Here is a 19,670-nt window from a genome sequence, read left to right as displayed (position 1 = left end):
TCCTGCACCCCAGTGCTGCGGGGCGGGCGGGCCGGCGGCTCCCAGGGGGCGCCCCGCGGCGCCGGTGCCGCCGTCGGGGCGGTGCCGGGGCGAGCGGCCGCCAATGGTGCGGCGGGGGCGGTGCGGGCGGTGCAGGAACACTCGGGAGGTGACAGCGACGCACCGCCCTCCCGGCGGTGAGCGGGCGCCGGCGAACATGGCAGAGGAGAGGCGCTGAGCCCGCGCCGCCGGCCGGGGAAGGGCGGTCGCCCCCGCGTCCGCTGAGGGGAGGGCAGCGCCGGCGCCTCCGCGGGGGCGTGTGTGTGATGGTGCGGGCATGGCGGGGCAGCCGGCGGCCGAGGCGCTGCTGAGGCGGGGGGCGGCCGGTCCTGGCCCCGGCGGCGGCAGCGGCGATATCCAGCGGGGGCTGCCTCCCTCTCCCTGCTGAGAGAAGGAGAGAGCGGCTGGCCTCGCCGTGCCGTGCCGCCCGCCTCGCCGCCGCCATGCTGCCCGGGGTGGGGGTGTTCGGCACCGGGCTGACGGCGCGGGTGATCGTGCCGCTGCTGAAGGCGGAGGGCTTCGCCGTGAAGGCGCTGTGGGGCCGCACGCCCGAGGAGGCGGAGGAGCTGGCCAAGGAGATGAGCGTCCCCTTCTACACCAGCCGCATCGACGAGGTGCTGCTGCACCAGGACGTCGACTTGGTCTGCGTCAACCTGCCGCCGCCGCTCACCCGGCAGGTCGCCGTCAAGACCCTGGGTGAGTGCGGGGGGACCGGAGGGGCGACCCCGCCTCGGGCTCGGGGTTCGCGCTCGCCTCGGGCTGAATGGAATTGCGCCCCACCTCAGCGGGGAGTTTTCCCTTTGCTTTGCTCTCCTTTCCCTTCTTCCTTCCCCGTGTCTCTGGAGAGGGACAGGCCGAGGACCGGCGGGGCGCGGGCGATGGCGCTGCGGCAGCTCGGTGTGACATCCCGCATCCCCGGTCCCCGCCGACGTGGTCCCTGGCAGCGGGCACCCGCCCTTCCAGGATGCTCGGGCAAGCCAGAGCAGGGCCGGGCCTGACACCCAGGGCAGCGGGAGGAGGGAGCAGGTGTCATCCGTGTCGTGGAGAAAGTCGCGGTAAAAAAGGGAGAAAATAACCATCCCGCCCGCGTTTGGCCGGCGGTTTCCATCCGCCCCTGGCAGAGGAGCGGGGAGCCGAGCATCGCTCCCGCCGTGGGGACACCCGCGCTGCTGGGGGGGTCGGGAGTGCCGGCGCTGCCCCCGGCCCCGGGACCCCAGCTGGCAACCAGGGGGGAGGCAGGAAGCGGTGACAGCAGAGGAAACGCTGTTACAGCCGAGGCTTAACGAAGCTCACGTACAAAGGGAAGGAGGGACTGAAAAAGTAGGCATGCACTGTGGTGAGCGTCTCTGGTTTCAGGCGTGCCAAAGCGGGCCGCATCTCGCTTTCTCTTGTGTGAGCGCAAGTCCTGGCTTTACTCTTCCAGCCAGCTTCGTGATCCATGCTCCTCGGACGCTGGCTCTATCATGGGTTTTAGTGGGAGCACCCTTCGGATTAGAGAAGTCTTATTTTGTCCCTAGAATTATAGGTGGGAAGGGGTGAGAATGAGAGGAAAATGCTGCGAGTCGTCGTCGCTGCAGAGAGCGTGGAGGTTAACGAGCCAGGGTGGCTGGTTTGGCTCTGGGGCTACAGCTATGTAGGCTGATTGCTATCGCTTTCGGCCTCATAAGTGTGTGTAGCGTGTCGTAGTGTTACATTGCTACTAGCATACTCATTAGAATTAGTCACTATTCAAATGCTGCTAATATCGCAGCCAGCTAGTGTTTTCAACCTTTAAAATTAAGCAATTAGGGAAATTAAGGCAGTGCCTAAAGAAAAAATCCTGCCTCAAGTACAGTGTAGGCATTTGTCTGGAAGCTTTGCTCAGTGTTACTTTCTGTACTCGGAAATGCTTATCTTTGAGTCAGAACATTTGCTTTTCTTTTATATTGTACTTTAGACTTTTTCCTGAAGATACAGCACTTGCATCAGAAGCCTGACTTGCTTACCAGAATGATGTGCAGATGAATTTGTAGTGTAGAAATACATATACCAAAAAACTTATGTAAAGGACGGTAACAAGGTTTCATGTTTGACATACAATAATTTAGTGACAATTGTGTCAGTTTTCCTGTGACACTCTTTCCTGCAGGTGTTGCTCATGGAAGTGACCCAGCTTGCCTGTGCTCTCAGAGGTAGAGTCCCATGAGGTTTCAGGCAGAACAAAGGCATCTGGTAGAACAAAATTTCTGAAATAATAAAGAAATACAATTGGTGTGCTTTTTCTCAGAGGGCCAGACACACACGGCTAGCATAATAAAGTAATAATATGTTTTGTCCTTCTCTGAATATTTGCGGCTAAAAAAGAAAAAAAAATCTGTTCCCAGACATGAGCTGAATTTATGAATGATTTTATGAATCTGTGTAGCTGAGATGTTACTGATAACTCGCTGATGTAATTTGTTAGCAACAGACTGGAGCAGAAAAAAAGGTATTTCCTCACTGTTTATTGGTACAGCACCATTCTCGATTCTCTTTCACCTCTAGTCAATAGAGTTTTATTCCCTTCCTCAGTGGTCATTATTTTTATCTTGCAGGGATAACAAAGTTTGTGTAAAAATGCATGGCATGGTCATTAAACAGGGATTGAACAGGTTACAAGGTGATAATGTGCAACATGTGATAATTTTTTTTTAGTGTATTACTTAAGGGATTATTTACAGAAATATATCTTAGAAAATAAATAACTCTTCTCCCACTTATTTCAGAGGTAATTTTTTTTTAATATATGTATTGTATCTGTAACTTAGAAAGTTCTTGCATAGAGGTGCAAACAGGGACCTAGAGCAGTGGTTCCCAAACTGTTGAGAGGAATATCTCCCTGCTGGCAGCTCCATCTCCTGATCCTGCTTGTGGTTTATGGCTTGGTAACTGCTGTGCCCGGGAGTGTTTATTTTGCTTTATTTTTTGGTTTGAAGGAGGGAGTGCAGTTCATCAAGTGGGGGGTTCAGAAGCCTCTGGTAAGCAGGGACAATGTTGTATAGACTGAGCAAAGCGGAAGATGGAAAAGCATTACTTACTCTTGAAATTTCACGTGAGAAATATTATGTACCAGCTAGTGATGGGACATAAATGGTGATTCCAGATGTTTTACCCATAGATAGAGGCTTCAGGAGGTCTATACGTGATGCCCTGCATTGCAGTAGAAAAGGTTGAGGAAGACTCGAGTTACTTGTTAATACATGCACGTCTGGCTTCCCTATGACAGGATGCTTATCTTGCCTGGGAAGAGACAGGGACCAACTTGTCTTTTGTACCTGTGTTTTAATTTAAATTGTCTTGTTGCCCAAAGCTGTGCGCTCATTTGGTGAGGTTTCAATTACTAAAAAGTAAAAGCCCGAGGAAGCAGTTGGTGGTGTTTCCATCACCCATCTAGCGCTGTGTTTACACTGTGAATTTGCAGCATGTTAAGTCCACTCTGGCCTATTTCTGATGCGGACTCTGGAGGTAAAGGTGGAGTGAAACAGGTGTCTCTGCAGCTGTGTTTAACTCGGGCCACTCAGTGGGAAGGACTTGGTTGTTTTGTTTTCACTGATATGCCTGACATGTGGATGTATTGCTGCTTGAAAAGTGTTTTTGGCAAGGTGGCCCAACAACCGCTGTTGAAACAGATGTGTGAATACATGCCCCAGCTGAGGAAGTCCCCAAACTGTGGCTTCCTGGCAGCTGTTGAGGGGAGAAAATGGGAGAAATAAAACTATAAGCCTGCCCTGTTAACTTTTCCTCTAAGCCTCTGCTGCTCATATCTGCTAGAAACAGGTTCCTGAGCTGGGTCTGACTCTGTATGGTAGCTTTGTTAGGAGTGAGACCAGTGTTGGGCAAGTCTCTGGAACAGACTGAGTTCAAGAGAGAGTTGGAAATCAGGCTGGTTTGAACAATGACCAAAAGCACGAATAAAACCAGTGCCATTTTATGTGAAATACGCTGATGGCCTCTGTCACTTCTGTATGAAAGGAAACAAATTCCTTGTTTGCATATACAAAATGGCTCTGATTGTCCCTTTCCTGTCTCTAGTCTGTCCTGCTCACTTAGGAGCTCTTTTTTTTTTTTTTATTGCTTTGTATTTGTTCCCTGTAGAATAATACAAAACTCATGTCCTGACTGACTTGCTTGTTTGGTGGTCAAGAAAGATCAACGGCTGAATGTTTAGGTAAGCATAGAGAACAGTCCTACTGTTAAAAATGGGTGTTTTCCCTTCTCAGTGAACTGAAAAATTTGGCATGTTCGCTAGAAGTGGTCCACTTTTCCCCTGCCTGCGTGCATTGGCAATTCGGTCATATCCCAAGCCTGATCAGACATGGGAGATGTGTTTGCATACAGGGTCAAAATATGTCACCAGAATGCCTACTTGTGCTCAGTATCAGAAGGGTTGCTAGTACAGACAATATGATATGACCCTCCATCCAGTTCAAAACTGTCAACATAGGACTGTTCCCAGTGTAATCCCTCCCCCCTTAGTCAATTAAGTATGACATTCTTCAGATCCTGACTGAAACTGTTGCCCTGTGTGACTAAACAGCTGCCACATCAGGTGAAGTGATTTACTGCATGTGGTGCTGAGAAGGCCTTGGTGGCATTTCATCTTGAAGGTACAGATATTTCTACATGTCTGGTCCTGTTGGTTCTTGGGTCAGATCAACTTGGCTAAAGAGAACTTATTCCTGAGGTTCAGATAAGTGTTTCTGGGGAAGTGCTTTAGGGAAGAGTCAAGTACCAGATGTTTCTAAAGCGTATCTGGAGATGTTACCCTTAATTCTGTTTACAGTGGTTTTACTTACTCTTTCATCCTAAGTTAAGGGCAGGAACACTGAGCTGTGTGCTGAATATTCACTGCACGTGTTTGCAGCCATGTCTAGATAATACTACTTTTTAAAATGTTTGTGTTGTGGTAGTGCATGGTAGGAGTCTGTTCTGCCTGAGGACTATACAGAGTACAACTTTTGCAGCCCTCCAGAAGTTGCTCCTCTTACGGAGCACTTAAATTTTTTTGCTCATTGGTGTTTATTCTATACTTGATCACGGTCATGAGGGAGCATCTTTATTTAGAGATGAACATAAATAGTACTGCTCAGATGCTTACCTTCCCACCCCTTCCCAGGAAGCACTGGCAACACACAGGCATGCATTATAGGCCTGCTGTCCAGAATATGTTTGTGAGAACTTCTTATTAAAGTACTGGCAATGTTATTGCTGGATCTACCCCTGAAGTGGGAGGAACATCAAGCTGCAGTGAAGTAATTCACAGATCTGATGCAATCTCTAATTAATTTCTACATACCTCTGCGCCCATGGAAATCAGGCAGAGGTTAGGGTTGTAGCAGTGGGTAAAACTTGGTCCAGAGTTTATAAAACATTAGAATCCTCTGGGAAGAGATGCTCTATTAAAGGAAAACATTATCATGATTATATATTATTAATAACAATGTAATTTCTGTCCTGTAATATTGAGTTTAAATTTGACCTAACAGCAGTGACTTTCAGCAGAACATGCTCCTTCACTTGGAAGGCAGATGACTTTGCAGCATATTAAATGTGAATTATGGTCATCTTATTGCAAAAGAAGTCAGATGAAGTGCTGTCTGTCTTTAATCAGCAGAGCTAGCAAAGGCTATGATGCCTTTTTTTTACATTTATTAGAAAGTCAGTTCAAAGACTCTGCTGGCAATCAGCTGCATTTTGTCTTCCTACTTGAGTGATGACGGTACCACAGAAAATGGCACCTAGCTCTTCCATTGACCTTTTTCTTTCATTTCTGCAGACCTTTAATTCTGGTATTATTCCTGTAAAACTTACAGAGGGATATAGTGGATGTGCTCTCTAAGACAGTTAAAGACCACTGTTCAAGTTTAAAAACAAACAAATAATGATAAAAAAATCAACAGACCTTTCTGGCCTTCAAATCAAAGATGTGTTTTAATTTTTCCCAGCTTTCCTCTTCTGTCTGAAAGTAACCACCAGTTCTGCTATTGCAGTGGTAGGGCATGGTGGGAGCCTAGTATGGACCAGACTTAGGATACTGGGGCACTGAGCTTATGCCATGATGACGTACCCAAATTTCCCTATGTTAAGGAACAATTAGTTGCAATTGGAGTGGTTGTATCAAACAGTGTTAGGCATGAAGATCACCACTGTGATCCTGTGTCCAGTCAGGTCAGTTTGTGTTGCTGCAGTTTCCTCTGTATTGTTTTTAAACAATGTGCTTGGCCTCTGGGATCCCAAAATGCTGTCTCCAGAGCAGTGTGGGCAGTTGAAGTGGGACACTCTGAACCTCCTCAGGATGGCTGCAGGTCTAGTCTTGTGCTCAGTCAAGTGGAGGCTGTAGAGATGTGGAAAGCAGCATCTCTCAAGTTTAGGAAGTTACTATCCTCTGTCAGAGGATGTGTCCTGTAGGTGAGTTGGCTGAAAAAAATGGCTGCCCATGCCCTCAGCAGGCCCACTTCTCCCTGTGAATTAAATGACAAAATGTGATGCTGGAGCACAGACAGCCTCCATCCATCTGCTTGGCTACCAGGGGCTTGGACCTTTGGCACAGTGGTAGTGAAGGAAATGAGAGAAGTGCTGACCTCTGCCAGTGTTTGATTTGATCTGTCATGCTTTGTTAGGCAGAGCCCATAGTCAGAGATGATACTTTGAAAAGAAATCTAACTTTCTTTTAATACATGAGTCAGGGGTGCTAGTGAGGATCACCTTTTGTATTTCTCTTGCTGGTACAGTTGGTAGAATGGATATCACATAGATAACATCTTGTGCAACTATTTTTTTTTATAGAATGGCTCAACAGTGCTATAGTACTGTTACACAAAGAGAAAATGTGTAGCATAGCTTTATTCTATGAGAAAATGAGAGGTCTAGCTAAAATGTGTGTTTATACTGTTAGAGCTGTGCCCAGGCTAGGTATTTTAATTATTTAACTTCTGGAGTAAATTATTGCACTCTTATAACATGGGAAACAGCAGAAGACAGATGTTTTATTAGTATTCTTTCTTGCATAGCTTTGTGCCTTCATTCTTGACAAGCAGTGGCCACTGTGACACCTGCTGTGTTACTGAGCTGTCTGATCCATCTTGAACAGACCTTTCCTCTGTGACTTTCTGTCTTGTTGTTTGTTTTTAGGGACTTGTGTTGCTGAGTGCTCAGTGGTGTAGGTAAAGAAGGGAATTGCATCCTGCTTCTGTTGTTCCAAATTTTGGAAGAATATTAAATAATAAATTAGGGAAGAATATGTAGATAAATGCAGAGAAGGGAAAATGTGTTGGACAAGTAAAATGACTAGATTTTCAAGCTTTCCACTGTTGCCTCTTTTCTGTCTCTCTTCTGTTTCTTTTTTTCTTTTTCTTTTTAAAGTCCTCTCATGCCTGAGATTGACAGTATATGACAGAGGTTTGCTGTGTGACTCCTGATACGGATAGTTGAACACAGCCCCTGATGGAGACAGGGTAAAAACTCTGCAAGACATTTAAATACGTTGTTCTGTCAGCTTTTGTTTGAGAACCAGGTAAATTGTGTCCTTTTCTTTGTACGTGGAGTAAATTTTGCTTATTGCAACAGTGGTGGCAAAGCACTGAGGATGAAAATGGAGGTAAATTTCTAGGATGGCCAAGATGGGTGTTTTTCACAGGCCACTGCAATGCAACAGCACCCTTCAGTGTTAATATATGTTTGCCACAATGTTATCTGGAGTTGCTTAGAATTGTTCTGGTTTCCTCAAACCACTGAAGCAGAAGCCTTTACCCTACTGCTTTTTGTTTATTATTCACGTAACAAACTTTGAATTCGTAAGACTGAGCTGTCAAAGTCAGTGACTTAATTTGCAAGGTCAGCATGAATGCAGGTAACAAAACCACACTCCTTACAAAAATAAAAAATGTCAGGTCCTAAGTCTTGATTTAAACAAACTTATTTAAATGGCTATCTTATTAAAGAGAAACAATCCCTTGTGTAGGTTTCCTAAATTGATTTAAGGCCTGGTCTGTGCATAGATTTTTGTACCAGTATAATTATGACAGCAAGGGGTATGATTTCTTTAATGCAATAATTGCTGTGTGGCCATTAGAAGTCCAGCTGGTGTGACTTCTGGCATGAACGCTGTTCTGCCAGCACAATGGCATCTCTATTTGGTACAGGTTATTCCTGCTCCTTTACAGGCATAAGTTGTCAGTTGCATATCTCTTTAGAGTGTTCAGCTGGTATAAATGTATCTGTGTTGCTGGTGTAGTCCAGCTCTAGATGTGTTGGTACAGCTGTGCTCTGCATAAAGGTGCATGATATACTCATTTAGGTGGTTAATTGTTGTGGGCACTATGAGGAATCCTTTTGAGGCACCATGAGTTTGGAGGCCTTTCAGCAAAAGTCTCCAAAAGGTCTGAAGACTTCTTCAGGAGCTGGCTGCGCTAAAACTGTGGTGGTGAAGAGCAGAGGAGGATGAGCCTTGGTGCAGTGCACAGCCAGTGCTGACCACCTGTGGCAGACAAGACTCATACACCTGGCAAGTGTAAGCAGAATTGTCCTTGAGCACTGTGGATGCCTTATAGAGAACTTCCAGATGGTGGAACTGGCATCCAGGATAGCATAAACACCAGATCTTATTAATACACAGGTTTGACTCACAAAATAGTAGGAGTCGTGGGGAATTGTGGAGGGCAAGAGTTTTCCTCCTTTTCTCCTTTGGAAAGCGATCATAGCATCCTTTGTTTAAGTCCAGCCAGGGCTAGTGAGGAAAGCTACTTTTTATCAGGTCTAACTTCTAAGTATGAGCATGGTGAAGGGCACTGAAAATGAAAGCACTGTGTGAGGAACTTGCTTGATAGTAATGTAAGAATAAACATAATGATGTAACACAGGGAGTAAAATTGCTTTTATCATTTGCTACTGTGCTAGAGTTTAATCTCAGGGTGAAAATCAGTGCCTTCAATTCCATCACAACAGCAATCACAGCTTTAGTGAAGCAGATGGAGGTGAAAAAAAGGTAGCAACTGTGTTTTACATTCTGATGTTTCCATGGCTTTTATCAGCAATAAAGACCCTTGCTTTGGCATTTCCTTGCAGTGAATGTTTGGCAGTCTTCAGCTCTTCCATCTGGCCATTTTTTGCCAGGAAATGCCCAGAAGGGAGGTCATGGTTGAATTAAATACTGTTTCTAGGGTACTGGGCTTCACATGGCTAATGAGAAGCCTTAATATAGAGAGCTTTTCAAAATTCAAATAGAGTCAAGCAAGGAGAGAGAACTATAAAATAGTAATTATCCGTGCTGTACTGGAGTGCTGTTGCTTAAAAATGTGGAACCAAGGGCTAGGCTGAGCCCTCCAAATTCTTTTTCTTAGTGTCCATACATATAGTTTCGTGTATGTATAAAAAAATAAAAAACAGCATTACGGTGAAAAATACATAAATTAAAAATTCCTGGAAGTCCCTCCCCTTCCTTCACTTCCTCAGCCCATAAAAGACAATGCAACTATTACTGTTTCATGTGGGGATATGAAAGGAGAGAGAGAATAACTGGGAGAACATCCGAAACATAGCTTGTATGTGCTAAAATGAATTCCAGAAATGTGCCTGAAAAGTTGTATGTAAAAGCTTGGATTCTGATTCTGCTTGCACCACTGTAAATGCAAATAAAGCTCTACTGGATCAAAGGAAATAGTTGAAATTTATGATGATACTACTGAAAACACATTGTGGCCCAAAAGAAAAACTAACTGCGCCTCTGGGAGAGGAGCCTGGCCTTGCAAATCTTTGTCCTCTCAGCAAAAGCATCTCTGTCAATTTAGGGAATGATTAGTGGGAGTCTTGGGACACAGTTCTGCAAACCTTTGCTTACTTCAGTAGTCTCCTTGAAGACAAAAATCACTGATTCTTTACAGAGAATATCTGTCAGGCACAGTAATTCATGTAAATAGGAATTTGCTTGCAAATTGCTTTTGTACCACTTCATAAAAAAATCCGAAGCTATAGCTACATCTGTGAAATTATGTAGCTCGATATCATCATCATGGCTAGGCTTCACAAACAAAGATTTGGGAAGGACTCTACCCACATTTGCTACAAGCAAAGAGGCCAATGTGCGGTAGACAAATCCGGTTGCAAAAGGCACAGCAGAAAGACTCCTTGGATGGTATCGGCAAGACGTGATTCTTTCTGCGTTGTCTTTTCTCCTCGAGAGTGACCCTGTGTGCGTTCTCAAGAGAAGCAGCAGCGTTATAGATGGTGTGTCTCCAGACCTCCCGATTGGAGGCCAGAGTAGACCAGTGTTGAAGATCAATATGGCCAAAGCTGAGATGATGTTTCAGGGAGTCCTTGTATCTCCTCTTTGGGGCTCCTCTCTTGCGGCAGCCGGTGGCAAGTTCACCATAATAAAGCAAGATCTTAGGGAGGTGGTGGTCCTTCATCCTTGAGACGTACCCTGCTCAGCACAGCTGTGTTCTCAGCAGCATGGCCTCAATACTTGTAACTGCTGCCTGTTCTAGAACAGATGTATTAGTCACATAATCTGACCAGTGGATATTTAGGATTGTACAGAGACAGCATTGATGGAAGCGTTCTAGGAGTCACAGGTGGTGGTGGTAGATGACCCATGATTTGGATCCATATAAAAGAGTAGACAGCACAATGGCTCTGTAAACACTGATCTTTGTGCTTTTCTTTAGGTGTTTATTTCGCCAAACTCTTTTATGGAGTTTACCGAAAGCACTATATGCCTTTGCTAACCTGTTGTCTATCTCTCTGTCAATCTTATCGTCCGAGGAGATGAGGCTACCTAGGTAGTTAAACTGCTGGACTGATTTGAGCTCTGATTCGCCAGTGATGATATGGGGATGATGGAAGACTTCCTGAGGTGCAGGTTGAAGCTTGATATAGTTGTACTTCTATAACATGTTATGGCAGCATGTCTGCAGGAATAAAAAATAAGATGGAAAATATTGGGAGTACAGATGCTTAGAAACCTTAGCCATAGCCTACAAAAATGTATCACTAAATGAGCATGACAGAGCTTGCAGAACTCTTGTGACTTGCTACTTCCCTTTAAGGTACTTGACAGTTTCGTGCTGGGAAAGATGCTTTGTGGTTAAACAGTATGAGATGCATTGATAAAGACATAAAGACTTATTTCTCAGGCAGAGTGCTAAGCATTACTCTCTGAGGCTAGTTTGTAGATACAGTGTTATCCAAATACAGGAGAAGGTGTCCTGAATTTTAAATCCTTGGTTAACAGGCATTATTCATGTTACTGAATAATTCTGTTTCAAAATCTGTGTCATGAGATGCCTGGTTTGCAGGGGTGACACCTTTGCTAAACTAGCCAGAGCGTATGTGGACATGGTCTATGACTTTTGGCATAGCTTGAAAGAACCATGAACCTGAAATGTAATTCTGGATATAATTTTTACTGGACTCCACCACCTACCCATTAGGAGAAAATACTTTGATGCACTGTATGCCTAAAATGAGGAAAGTCTGTGTTCACAAGCCATCTCACTTCTGTCTCATAAATGCTGATATGTTTGCTTCAGAGATTTGATGCTAGCTAGCAGATTTATTTATGCCTTTGATTATAGTGCTGTCTTGCAGCTCTTCATATAAATTTAATTGTGATGGTAATGTGGTGGTGGTTGTTTGAAATTGCAGATTTGTTCACATTGGTGAAGGTGATCCTTCACAAGGCCTGATGTGCACAGATGTTTTGGCAGCTGCAGCCATCTGTGTGCAGAGGGACCTGACCCTTTACATGTCAGGTGGGAATAAAATTGTTCCACTCTACCCTTGGTGTGTGTTTGATGAGATTCCTATTTCCTCTAAGCAAGAGTGGCACGATGAGAATAAGCTTGAGGATTTCTGTCCTCAGCTTTCATTCTTTGTAATTTAGGTTGTTGATGTCTAATTAGATTGCATTTACCTGCCTTCCTGAAGCTCGATTCATCTTTCAGGATTCCCAAAACTACAAACTGAGGGTGAGGAAGCACAGAGGGTTTAAGAGACTTGCTGAAGGTTTTGTGGGAAACTGGTGGCAGGGACAGAAGCTGAGCCCTTTGATACCTGCTCTTCTCTCTCACTGTGGGATTTGCTGTGGCTGAATGCTGTTGAGTGGATGATGATCATGAGAGGTGCATCTGAGCTGCTCAGAGAGGACCAGTCGCTGTCACTCTGGTTGGGGCTTTTCCCTGAATGGTTGTGCAGGTGATCTAAAACCAGAGTGGGAAGAGAGGAGTGGGGACAGTGCAGGGAAACCTGATTGACATTGAAAATAAGCTCTACCTCTCCTCTTGTTGGTGTCACTTTTTAATGTGTATGCAGCAGCTTGTAAAGGAATTGCAAGGACTAGTGGAGGGACTCCCTTCACCAGGAAAGATTCGTGCCTGGGATTGAGTGATCTATGTTGAGTTTGATGATTGTATCTGGCACTGAATATTTTGCGTGTTATTAACGTCAGTAATCATCTTTCCAGTGTTGGAGCTTTTTTTAACAGATGCCACCAAAAAAAAAATCTTAATAAGATGGCTTGCTCTGAGCAGTGATGGCTCAGCAGCTGGGAGACTTGTGTATTTATTTTTAATGAAGTGTGGGGTTTCTCTTTAGTATTCTTTATGGCCCTCTAGACACTGGGAAACCCGTTTCTTTAGCAAACGGGCAGGGCCTTTCAGGGCTGATTGGGACAACTGCTGTTTTGGAAGACAGGCAATAGCATACATGTGTAATGTTGGTTGCAAGTACAACCTTGAGCACCAGTGTAAGCTGGTGTGAGCAAGTTCAGATTTGCAGCTGCTGTTAGAAGGTGCTCAAATTAAGTATCAAAGAAGATAGGTAATTTCATGTCTGGGCATTTTTTTCAGCCTGTAGAGTGCTTGCCTATGGCCTCTTGCATCAGGCAGAATCATCTGATAGTGCTGGGTGAAAGAGAGTATGGTGCTGGTAGTTGCTGGAGCTGCATGTACCATCTTGATGTTGTGCTTAGAGGGAATTTGCACTAGATGGAATTGCGCTGTACAGAGCCATGAATGATGTTTTCCCCTCTCTGGGTACATCTGCGTTTTAGTGCATTTCACCAAGTTGGTAAATAAATAGGCAGAGCATTTGGAAACATTTCTTTTCCTTGGTGCTCAAAAGAAAATTTTGGGATGATGCTCTAACCACTGACTTGGGTTTTGGCAAATCATTTAAGGTTCCCTTGAGGAGTCTTAAATGTAATGCAGCAAGTGTGATATTAATTGGTCTTGTGAGCTCTTTGGTGTAATGAACAAGGACCGGATTTTGAGGCTTTTGCTTCTTTTGGGGAGGAATTACTCTCACATCTCTCTTTACTAGAAAGGATGCACCGAAGAATTAACATCACAGAAGTATGGGAAACTGTTTTTTTTACTCCTAAAGAGTATTTATTTTACCAAGGCACTGACAGGTCCCTCTGTTTGAGAGGACTGAGTGCTTTTGGAGTCCTCCTAGCAGATAATATCCAGGCTGATAAAGTATCTTGGTTGCAAGTGTCAAATGTTTGCACTGCAGCTCTGGACCAGGATGATGGAAGCATCTAGGTTTTTATAACTCTGTCTGGTCTTAGTACACTAGCCTGAGTTCCATGTGGATTATGTGGTGCTTACAGCTGGGAAGTCTGGAGGAAGCAAGCAGATCATATGGATTATACTCTTGTGATTGTAATGAGTGTAAATATATATTCTTTGTCTGTGGATCAGAAATCTCTAGACTAAACTTCAGATGGGCTTGTGCTGGGGCAATAGGCTTGTAAAGTTCCTGCAACTGTTAATGCAGGAAAAACTGAGGGTATCTTTCCAGTCATGCCAGTAAATAAAAATATATTAATTTTTAATTTAGTATTGTTCACAGAATACACATCTCTAGTGATTAGATTACCTTGTCAGTCTCTCTGTTTTTTTCTCACTATTTATTCTTTTATTCCCAGGCTCACTTGGCACTGTAAAACCTGTTAGGGCCTGAAACTAATATTAGGGAAACTAGTGTGGGTAATTGTGCTGCTTCAATTTTCTTGTAACAACTATTGGGTGTAGTTTCTTGACTGAGGGAAAAAATAAAAAATATGGCCAGAGAGGAAGAGAAATCAGAAAATTAGCTTCAGACCAGGATAGACTTTGAGGCTTTGGTTGGAGAACTGTGTACCACGAGTTCTGATTTAATGCAGCTGTGCTGTCCCAGTCTCTAAACCTGTAATTAAAAGACTCTGAGAGATGGATTGATGTGGACAGTAGTTAGGATATTAATTAAAATGCCATGGATGATGAGCGGAACAGTATGCCTTACGTGCTTTAAATAGAGAAATCTGAGAATATATCATTCAAAATGCCATGAATTGTCAGTCTTGGATCTTGTTTCTTCTTTTGAAAGCTCAAGCAATTGTAAATTGCTTCACGGAGTGCAAGACAGTGGAAATTTGGGGTTCTAAGTCAAAACAAGGTATTTATAGACAAATGTTCATTCTAGTAGGATTAAAGTGCTTTCAAATGGCCTGTTGCTTTTCAGACATACAAGCGAGAGAAACAGGGCTGTGTAGAGCAATCTGAGATTTACCTCTAAATTTCCTAGCAGAATGTCATCTTTTGTTTTCATGTCAGTATTTCCCCGTGCTCATATAACTCAGAGTCTTTCCCACAAAAATATGGATGCAATCAGTCTTTACTCCTCCTTGGGATTAAATTATATAGAGGTGGAGAAGGTGAAGAACACTTTGAGCAGCTGGGGATGGGTTCCCAGTTTCACAGGTCCTGTAGCCTTTTACGCAGCTCTGAAAATCCTTTTCTCCTGTGCTTTTTACATCTCCCATGAGAAGTTTTACAATGATGAGAAAACTCTCAACACCTCTGATAGCTGCAGGTGTTGGAACCCATTGATTTGAGCCATATCAACAGCACTGAGTGATCAGAGGTTGCACATCTCTTCCAGAAAGTGAGACGCGGTTTGGATTAGGGGAGGAGAAGAAGGGAAGTGGGTGTGTGGTGAGGTCCTGCCAGTCCTCACCTCAGACATATTGGCTGCTGTTGTTCTTATGGCCTGCCCCAGTACAGCAGGGAGTGTTTTGGGTTAAAGTGTGGGAAGGGGATTATCTGCCTGGGCAGGGTAGGACCCCTAAACAAAGATTCACATCACTGTCTGTTGAAATTTTTGGTCTTCCAGCTTTGGCCCACAAGATGTTGGTCAGTATTAGGAGCGTGTCAGGCGTGATCGTCGTTGTACTTCCACATGCCGGAAACCTAAAGACTTGAAAGCCTTCTGATCTGCTGTTGGCAAAAAGTCATCTGTTTGAAGTTGTTTTCTGTCTCACAGTTGTTTTCCCCGAATATTCTAAGTTGGAAGGGACCCATAAGGATTATTAAGTCCAGCTATTATTTAAATGCCCATACAGGAATCAGACTCACAACCTTGGTGTAACCAACTGAGCTAATCTCAGTGTTGTCTAAAACTCCAAAAAACCTTCTACTGAAAGCAGCATGGCAAGAAATGGAAAGCCAAATCCACTTGCTTGCATTGTCTTGGCATTTCTGTGATGTTGAAAGAAGGGGCCAGACCAAGTTGTGGTTTTTTGGTTTTTTTTTAAACAAATACTTCTTTTGTTTTAGTGTAGTGCTTGTTTTATGGCTGATGCCTTTTTGCCAGGTTTAATCTCAGAGCAGTAAAACGCTGTGAATACTGGGAATGGGATAAACAGAATGAAATTTGTGATGAAAATGTGCAGTGGGCCATAATTGGGGCATTGCTGCCACTACTGTCTGCAAGACAGTAAACTTTAGTCAGATCAGAGAATATTGTATTTCTTTCTGCATGGCTGACTTGCTTACATTTGGTGGCTTGTGTTTAGCTTGTTACCTTTGTTTGGAAACAGGGGCAAAAAAATGGAGACTTACGGAGGAGTGGGGAGCAGCATAGGCTGTTGAGGTTGAAGTCCTGGATTAGAGGTATAAACCACTTAAGTCTTCCTTCTGCCCCTTTCACAAGAGACAGACACTTGCTGCAGGTTCCCTGAATGTCACAGCAATGTGGCAAGCCATGCCCAGCTTTGTGTGAAGTGCTGAAAAGGCGTAGCAGCATTCTTTGGCATTTCTTGTCTTTGAAAACATACTGCTCCAAAACATCACGTAATACATGCCTGGAAGAGGAGGATGTGTTTCAGTCAAATGATAAGAGGGGAGGGGCTGCTCTCAGGACTCGGTGCGAGACGCCTCCTGTGTTAGAAACGGGAAAAATAGATGAAAACAGAAAATGGAAAGGCACCCGTCATGCTGACAAATTTGGCCTGAAGAAGCCAGCCCAATAAAAAGGCTGGCAGGGGAGGGAATGGGAGAGAGCCAGAGCATGAGGGAGCAAGTATTTAATGTATTAGGCTGTGCTTCTGGGACCAGGCTTGCAAAAAATGAAGGGGAAAGTGGGTGTAGGTGGTGGTTGTGGCTGTGACTTTCAAAATCCCTTGTCTTTACTCCCTCTTGCCAGCCACAGGCTGTGTTCCCCATCTCCTTCCTGCTGCTGGGCTGTGGGCTGCTTCCCTGGAAAGGACCATGTACCAGTTTGCCCTAGGATGTGCTCTGGGGGCATCCCTGGCAGTGAGATGCAGCTGGGAGGAGAGGGCTCTGGCAGGACCCGAAGTGAGGTTTGAGTTGCAGTGGGAAAGGGTGAACTAGGAGGGATGTTGGGAGGGAGGAAGACATCATTGACTTCAATGGGAACTGTCACATCTCCAACACTAAGTGAATTAATGAACCCTTCCTGGAATGCTAGCTGTGTGCTTTGGTGATGAAAAGGGTTAAACAATGCAGTGTGTTACTTTTACTATCTTTTCTTCAAGCTGTCTTGAACTTTCCAGAGAAAGACTCTGTAAAGGCTCTGTCCCTGTGGAGGTGAACTTCAAAGATCAAGATTACTGAGTGGAGAAATAAAGCAACCCGTCTGGCACCACTGACTCCACACTCAGTTACCAGGGATTATTTGGGTCAGGCAGAAAATGCTTTGGGCACCAAATGTAATAGCTTACTGGTAAAATCACTGTGGTGGTGAAGGATGGAAAGTTAGCCTTCCTTTAGAAGAACAGGAAGGCAGAGAGAAGTTAAGCACCCTTAGAGGGGTTTGTTTATTAAACAGAGGTGATGAATAGGTGTTTCAGCATCAATAAGCCCTGAGACATTTGATAAGAGCCTTGTTAACTTAGAAGTTTTTCCCAAACATAGTAAAGTCTGTTTGAAGTGACCTGTGGTGTGTGTGTGGCATAGCCTCCGTACATATGAGCTGTCTTCTTCCCAGCTTGGTTTCTGAAAAATGCTGTAGGCAGACAGCCAGTTTTACCTAGCCTGAATTCAACCTCTGTGTAGAAAAATGGGTAAGAAGGTCTGTTTAAAAATCTGGACTTTGTTTGGGGCATTTTTTTGTTTGTTTGTTTGTTTTGTTTTGTGGGTTTTTTTGGTTTTTTGTGAGGAGGGCCTCTAGGACAAAGCTTTTCTCCCATGCTCTGGGAAGGGAATGGCAGTGGTCAAAGCTCCATCAAGGTTTGCTCTTGGTTGCTACTCTGTGTCACAACCCTGCCATCTGCCTTGTTTTGCTGAGGCCACCCAGCTCCTCTTAGCATTAGCCTGACTTGTGCTATGATGCTGCCTGGTCTGGCAGTGGTTCACCTGCAGTGTATTTCAGTTGTGCAGCAAGCATTAAGGCCAGGTGGGCTCAAACTTATTTGCTGTTGTGTTTGAATGTAATTAAATACCCTAGTGATGCTGTTAACCGCATCCCTGCAGCCGCCTTTGTTGTTGAAACACTTTCCTAGTGCATGCAGTACTTGAGTATACTCTGGACTGCCACAGGAGCCCCCAGCCAGTGGCTTTTAGGCAACAAATTGCTTGTGGGTGTCTTCAGCATAATCTGTGGCTCTGCCAGGCCCAGGTGGAGAAGGAGAGCAAAGTAAGTGGTACTTTTATCTATTTCGTGCTGTTTCTTCTGGGTCAGACAAGGTTTTAGATTATTCTTTGGCTTTGTGAGCAGGGCTGGTATCTACAGGGGGAGGACAGCAGAGGAAGGAGGATATTAGGGCGTAATGAATCCTTTTTGAAGCTCTTGTTTATTATCAGTCTCCAGAGTGGGAATGCATGACAGAAATTCTCTGCTTTCTCCTTTCCTGAGGCAGTATTTCTGCCTTGAGAATTAAAGGGTATGGCTTCAACCAAAAAACAGCAACAGAAACACAGCTGTGAGGATGTGAATGATGCTTCGTCTTAAGAAGAGTTAAGGGAACAGTGCAGCAGTACTACTCAATCTGAGGTCTGTGAGATAAGAGTCTGCAGATACATACCTTTCTGCAACTGCAGGCAATCAATTTGCAAGGGGGAAAAATGCAATAAATTAGTATTTCAGGCTTAACTTAATGCTTATATGGTTGCAGATGACACAAATGCAGGACCAAGATAAAAGACAGCTCCTTTTTTTTTTTTTTTTAATTTTTGGGATGGGGGCTGGGTGAGTTGTTTGTTTGTTTGGTGGGTTTTTTTGTTTTGTTTTGTTTCTCCTTGAGAAAATCTTAGTGGTCCTTGGATTAAAAATTGTTCAGAATGTTTTGCTTGTAAGTTGTAGCTAATTGTTGTTCATCTCTCACCCTGTTTGCAGCCTACACTGGCACATTTTTAAGCACTGGGCTTGAAAGGGAGAGCTAAGGGAGCTGTCACTATGACTTGCTTGACTTGGCCAAGTGAACAGCTTAGCTTTTTCCAAACATGGGTATGTCTACAGTTTGCATGACGTTGTTTAGTTGAGCTATGTTTTTCTCCTCCTGGCTTCTTTTTATGCAAAGTTTTTCTCAAGTGAAGTATTTTGGATTAGATGAGATTTACAAGGAGGAGTTAACATTACATTTCAAGGTTTGCTTCTGCAATTGCATTGGCTTACTGACATCATATCCCCTGGGGTCAAACCTCTGGGCTGAGAGCCAGTATTTAAAAAGACTTTTTTTCAGGGTGGAGGAATATCGTGTAATTTCACCCCCTATGAGTTCGACCTCTCCCTCTTGTGCTGCTTGTTCATTATTTCAGATTCTATTTCTACACCATGCAAGAGAAGACTGTTTTAGCCCTTATTGTGATACTTCATGCTTAACCATCTGCTTAGAAGGCATTGATAATACTACATGCAGCTTGATTTCCTCCTGACTCATTTCTGAATTGCTGGTACATCCCTGTATGCTGTTAAGGCATCTTTGAACCTCACTGTGTCACAGCAGTATACATGAGGAGTAAATCTACTGAAGTCAGTCAAGTAGTACCAGCGTGAAACTGGAGTGACCAGAAAATCATGTCTCCTTTCTTCTGGATTATGTATAGCAGAGAGGAGTGAAAGCTTCAAGTGAGCAGAAAAAATTTTGAAAGCAGGTTTTTGATTTTCCTACTAAAGAGACTGGCCAAGTATAGTGAAAGTAATTCCAGAGACCACAAGCTGATTTGAAGTGTGTCCCTGGAGTTGCATAAACAGATGGTGCATTATTCATGAGCTAACTGAGCCTCTTACCTCCTTAAGCAGACTGGGACCTGCAGAAATGTGCTTGCTTCCTTCACCTGGTTGACTGGCCCTCTGGGAAGGGTCTACTCTTTGCAGAGTGGAGTGGAAAGAGCAGA

General features: G+C 44.3%; 1 protein-coding gene across 1 annotated transcript in view; it reads left to right on the top strand.

Annotated features, from left to right (window-relative positions):
- The first annotated feature begins 478 nt into the window (after positions 1–478).
- Positions 479–19,670, top strand: part of GFOD1 (glucose-fructose oxidoreductase domain containing 1) — a 73,010-nt gene continuing 53,818 nt past the window's right edge. Inside the window, exon 1 of the mRNA XM_017808607.1 lies at positions 479–735. Within this exon, the coding sequence (XP_017664096.1) occupies positions 483–735 (253 nt within the window). The 5' untranslated portion in view covers positions 479–482. The remainder of the gene's footprint in view (positions 736–19,670) is intronic.

The sequence above is a fragment of the Lepidothrix coronata genome, unplaced genomic scaffold, assembly GCF_001604755.1.
Source record: "Lepidothrix coronata isolate B3197 unplaced genomic scaffold, Lepidothrix_coronata-1.0 Scaffold23, whole genome shotgun sequence".
Lineage (NCBI taxonomy): Eukaryota > Metazoa > Chordata > Aves > Passeriformes > Pipridae > Lepidothrix > Lepidothrix coronata.
Note: the sequence above shows the minus strand (reverse complement) of the source record. Positions and strands in the feature narration are given on the sequence as shown.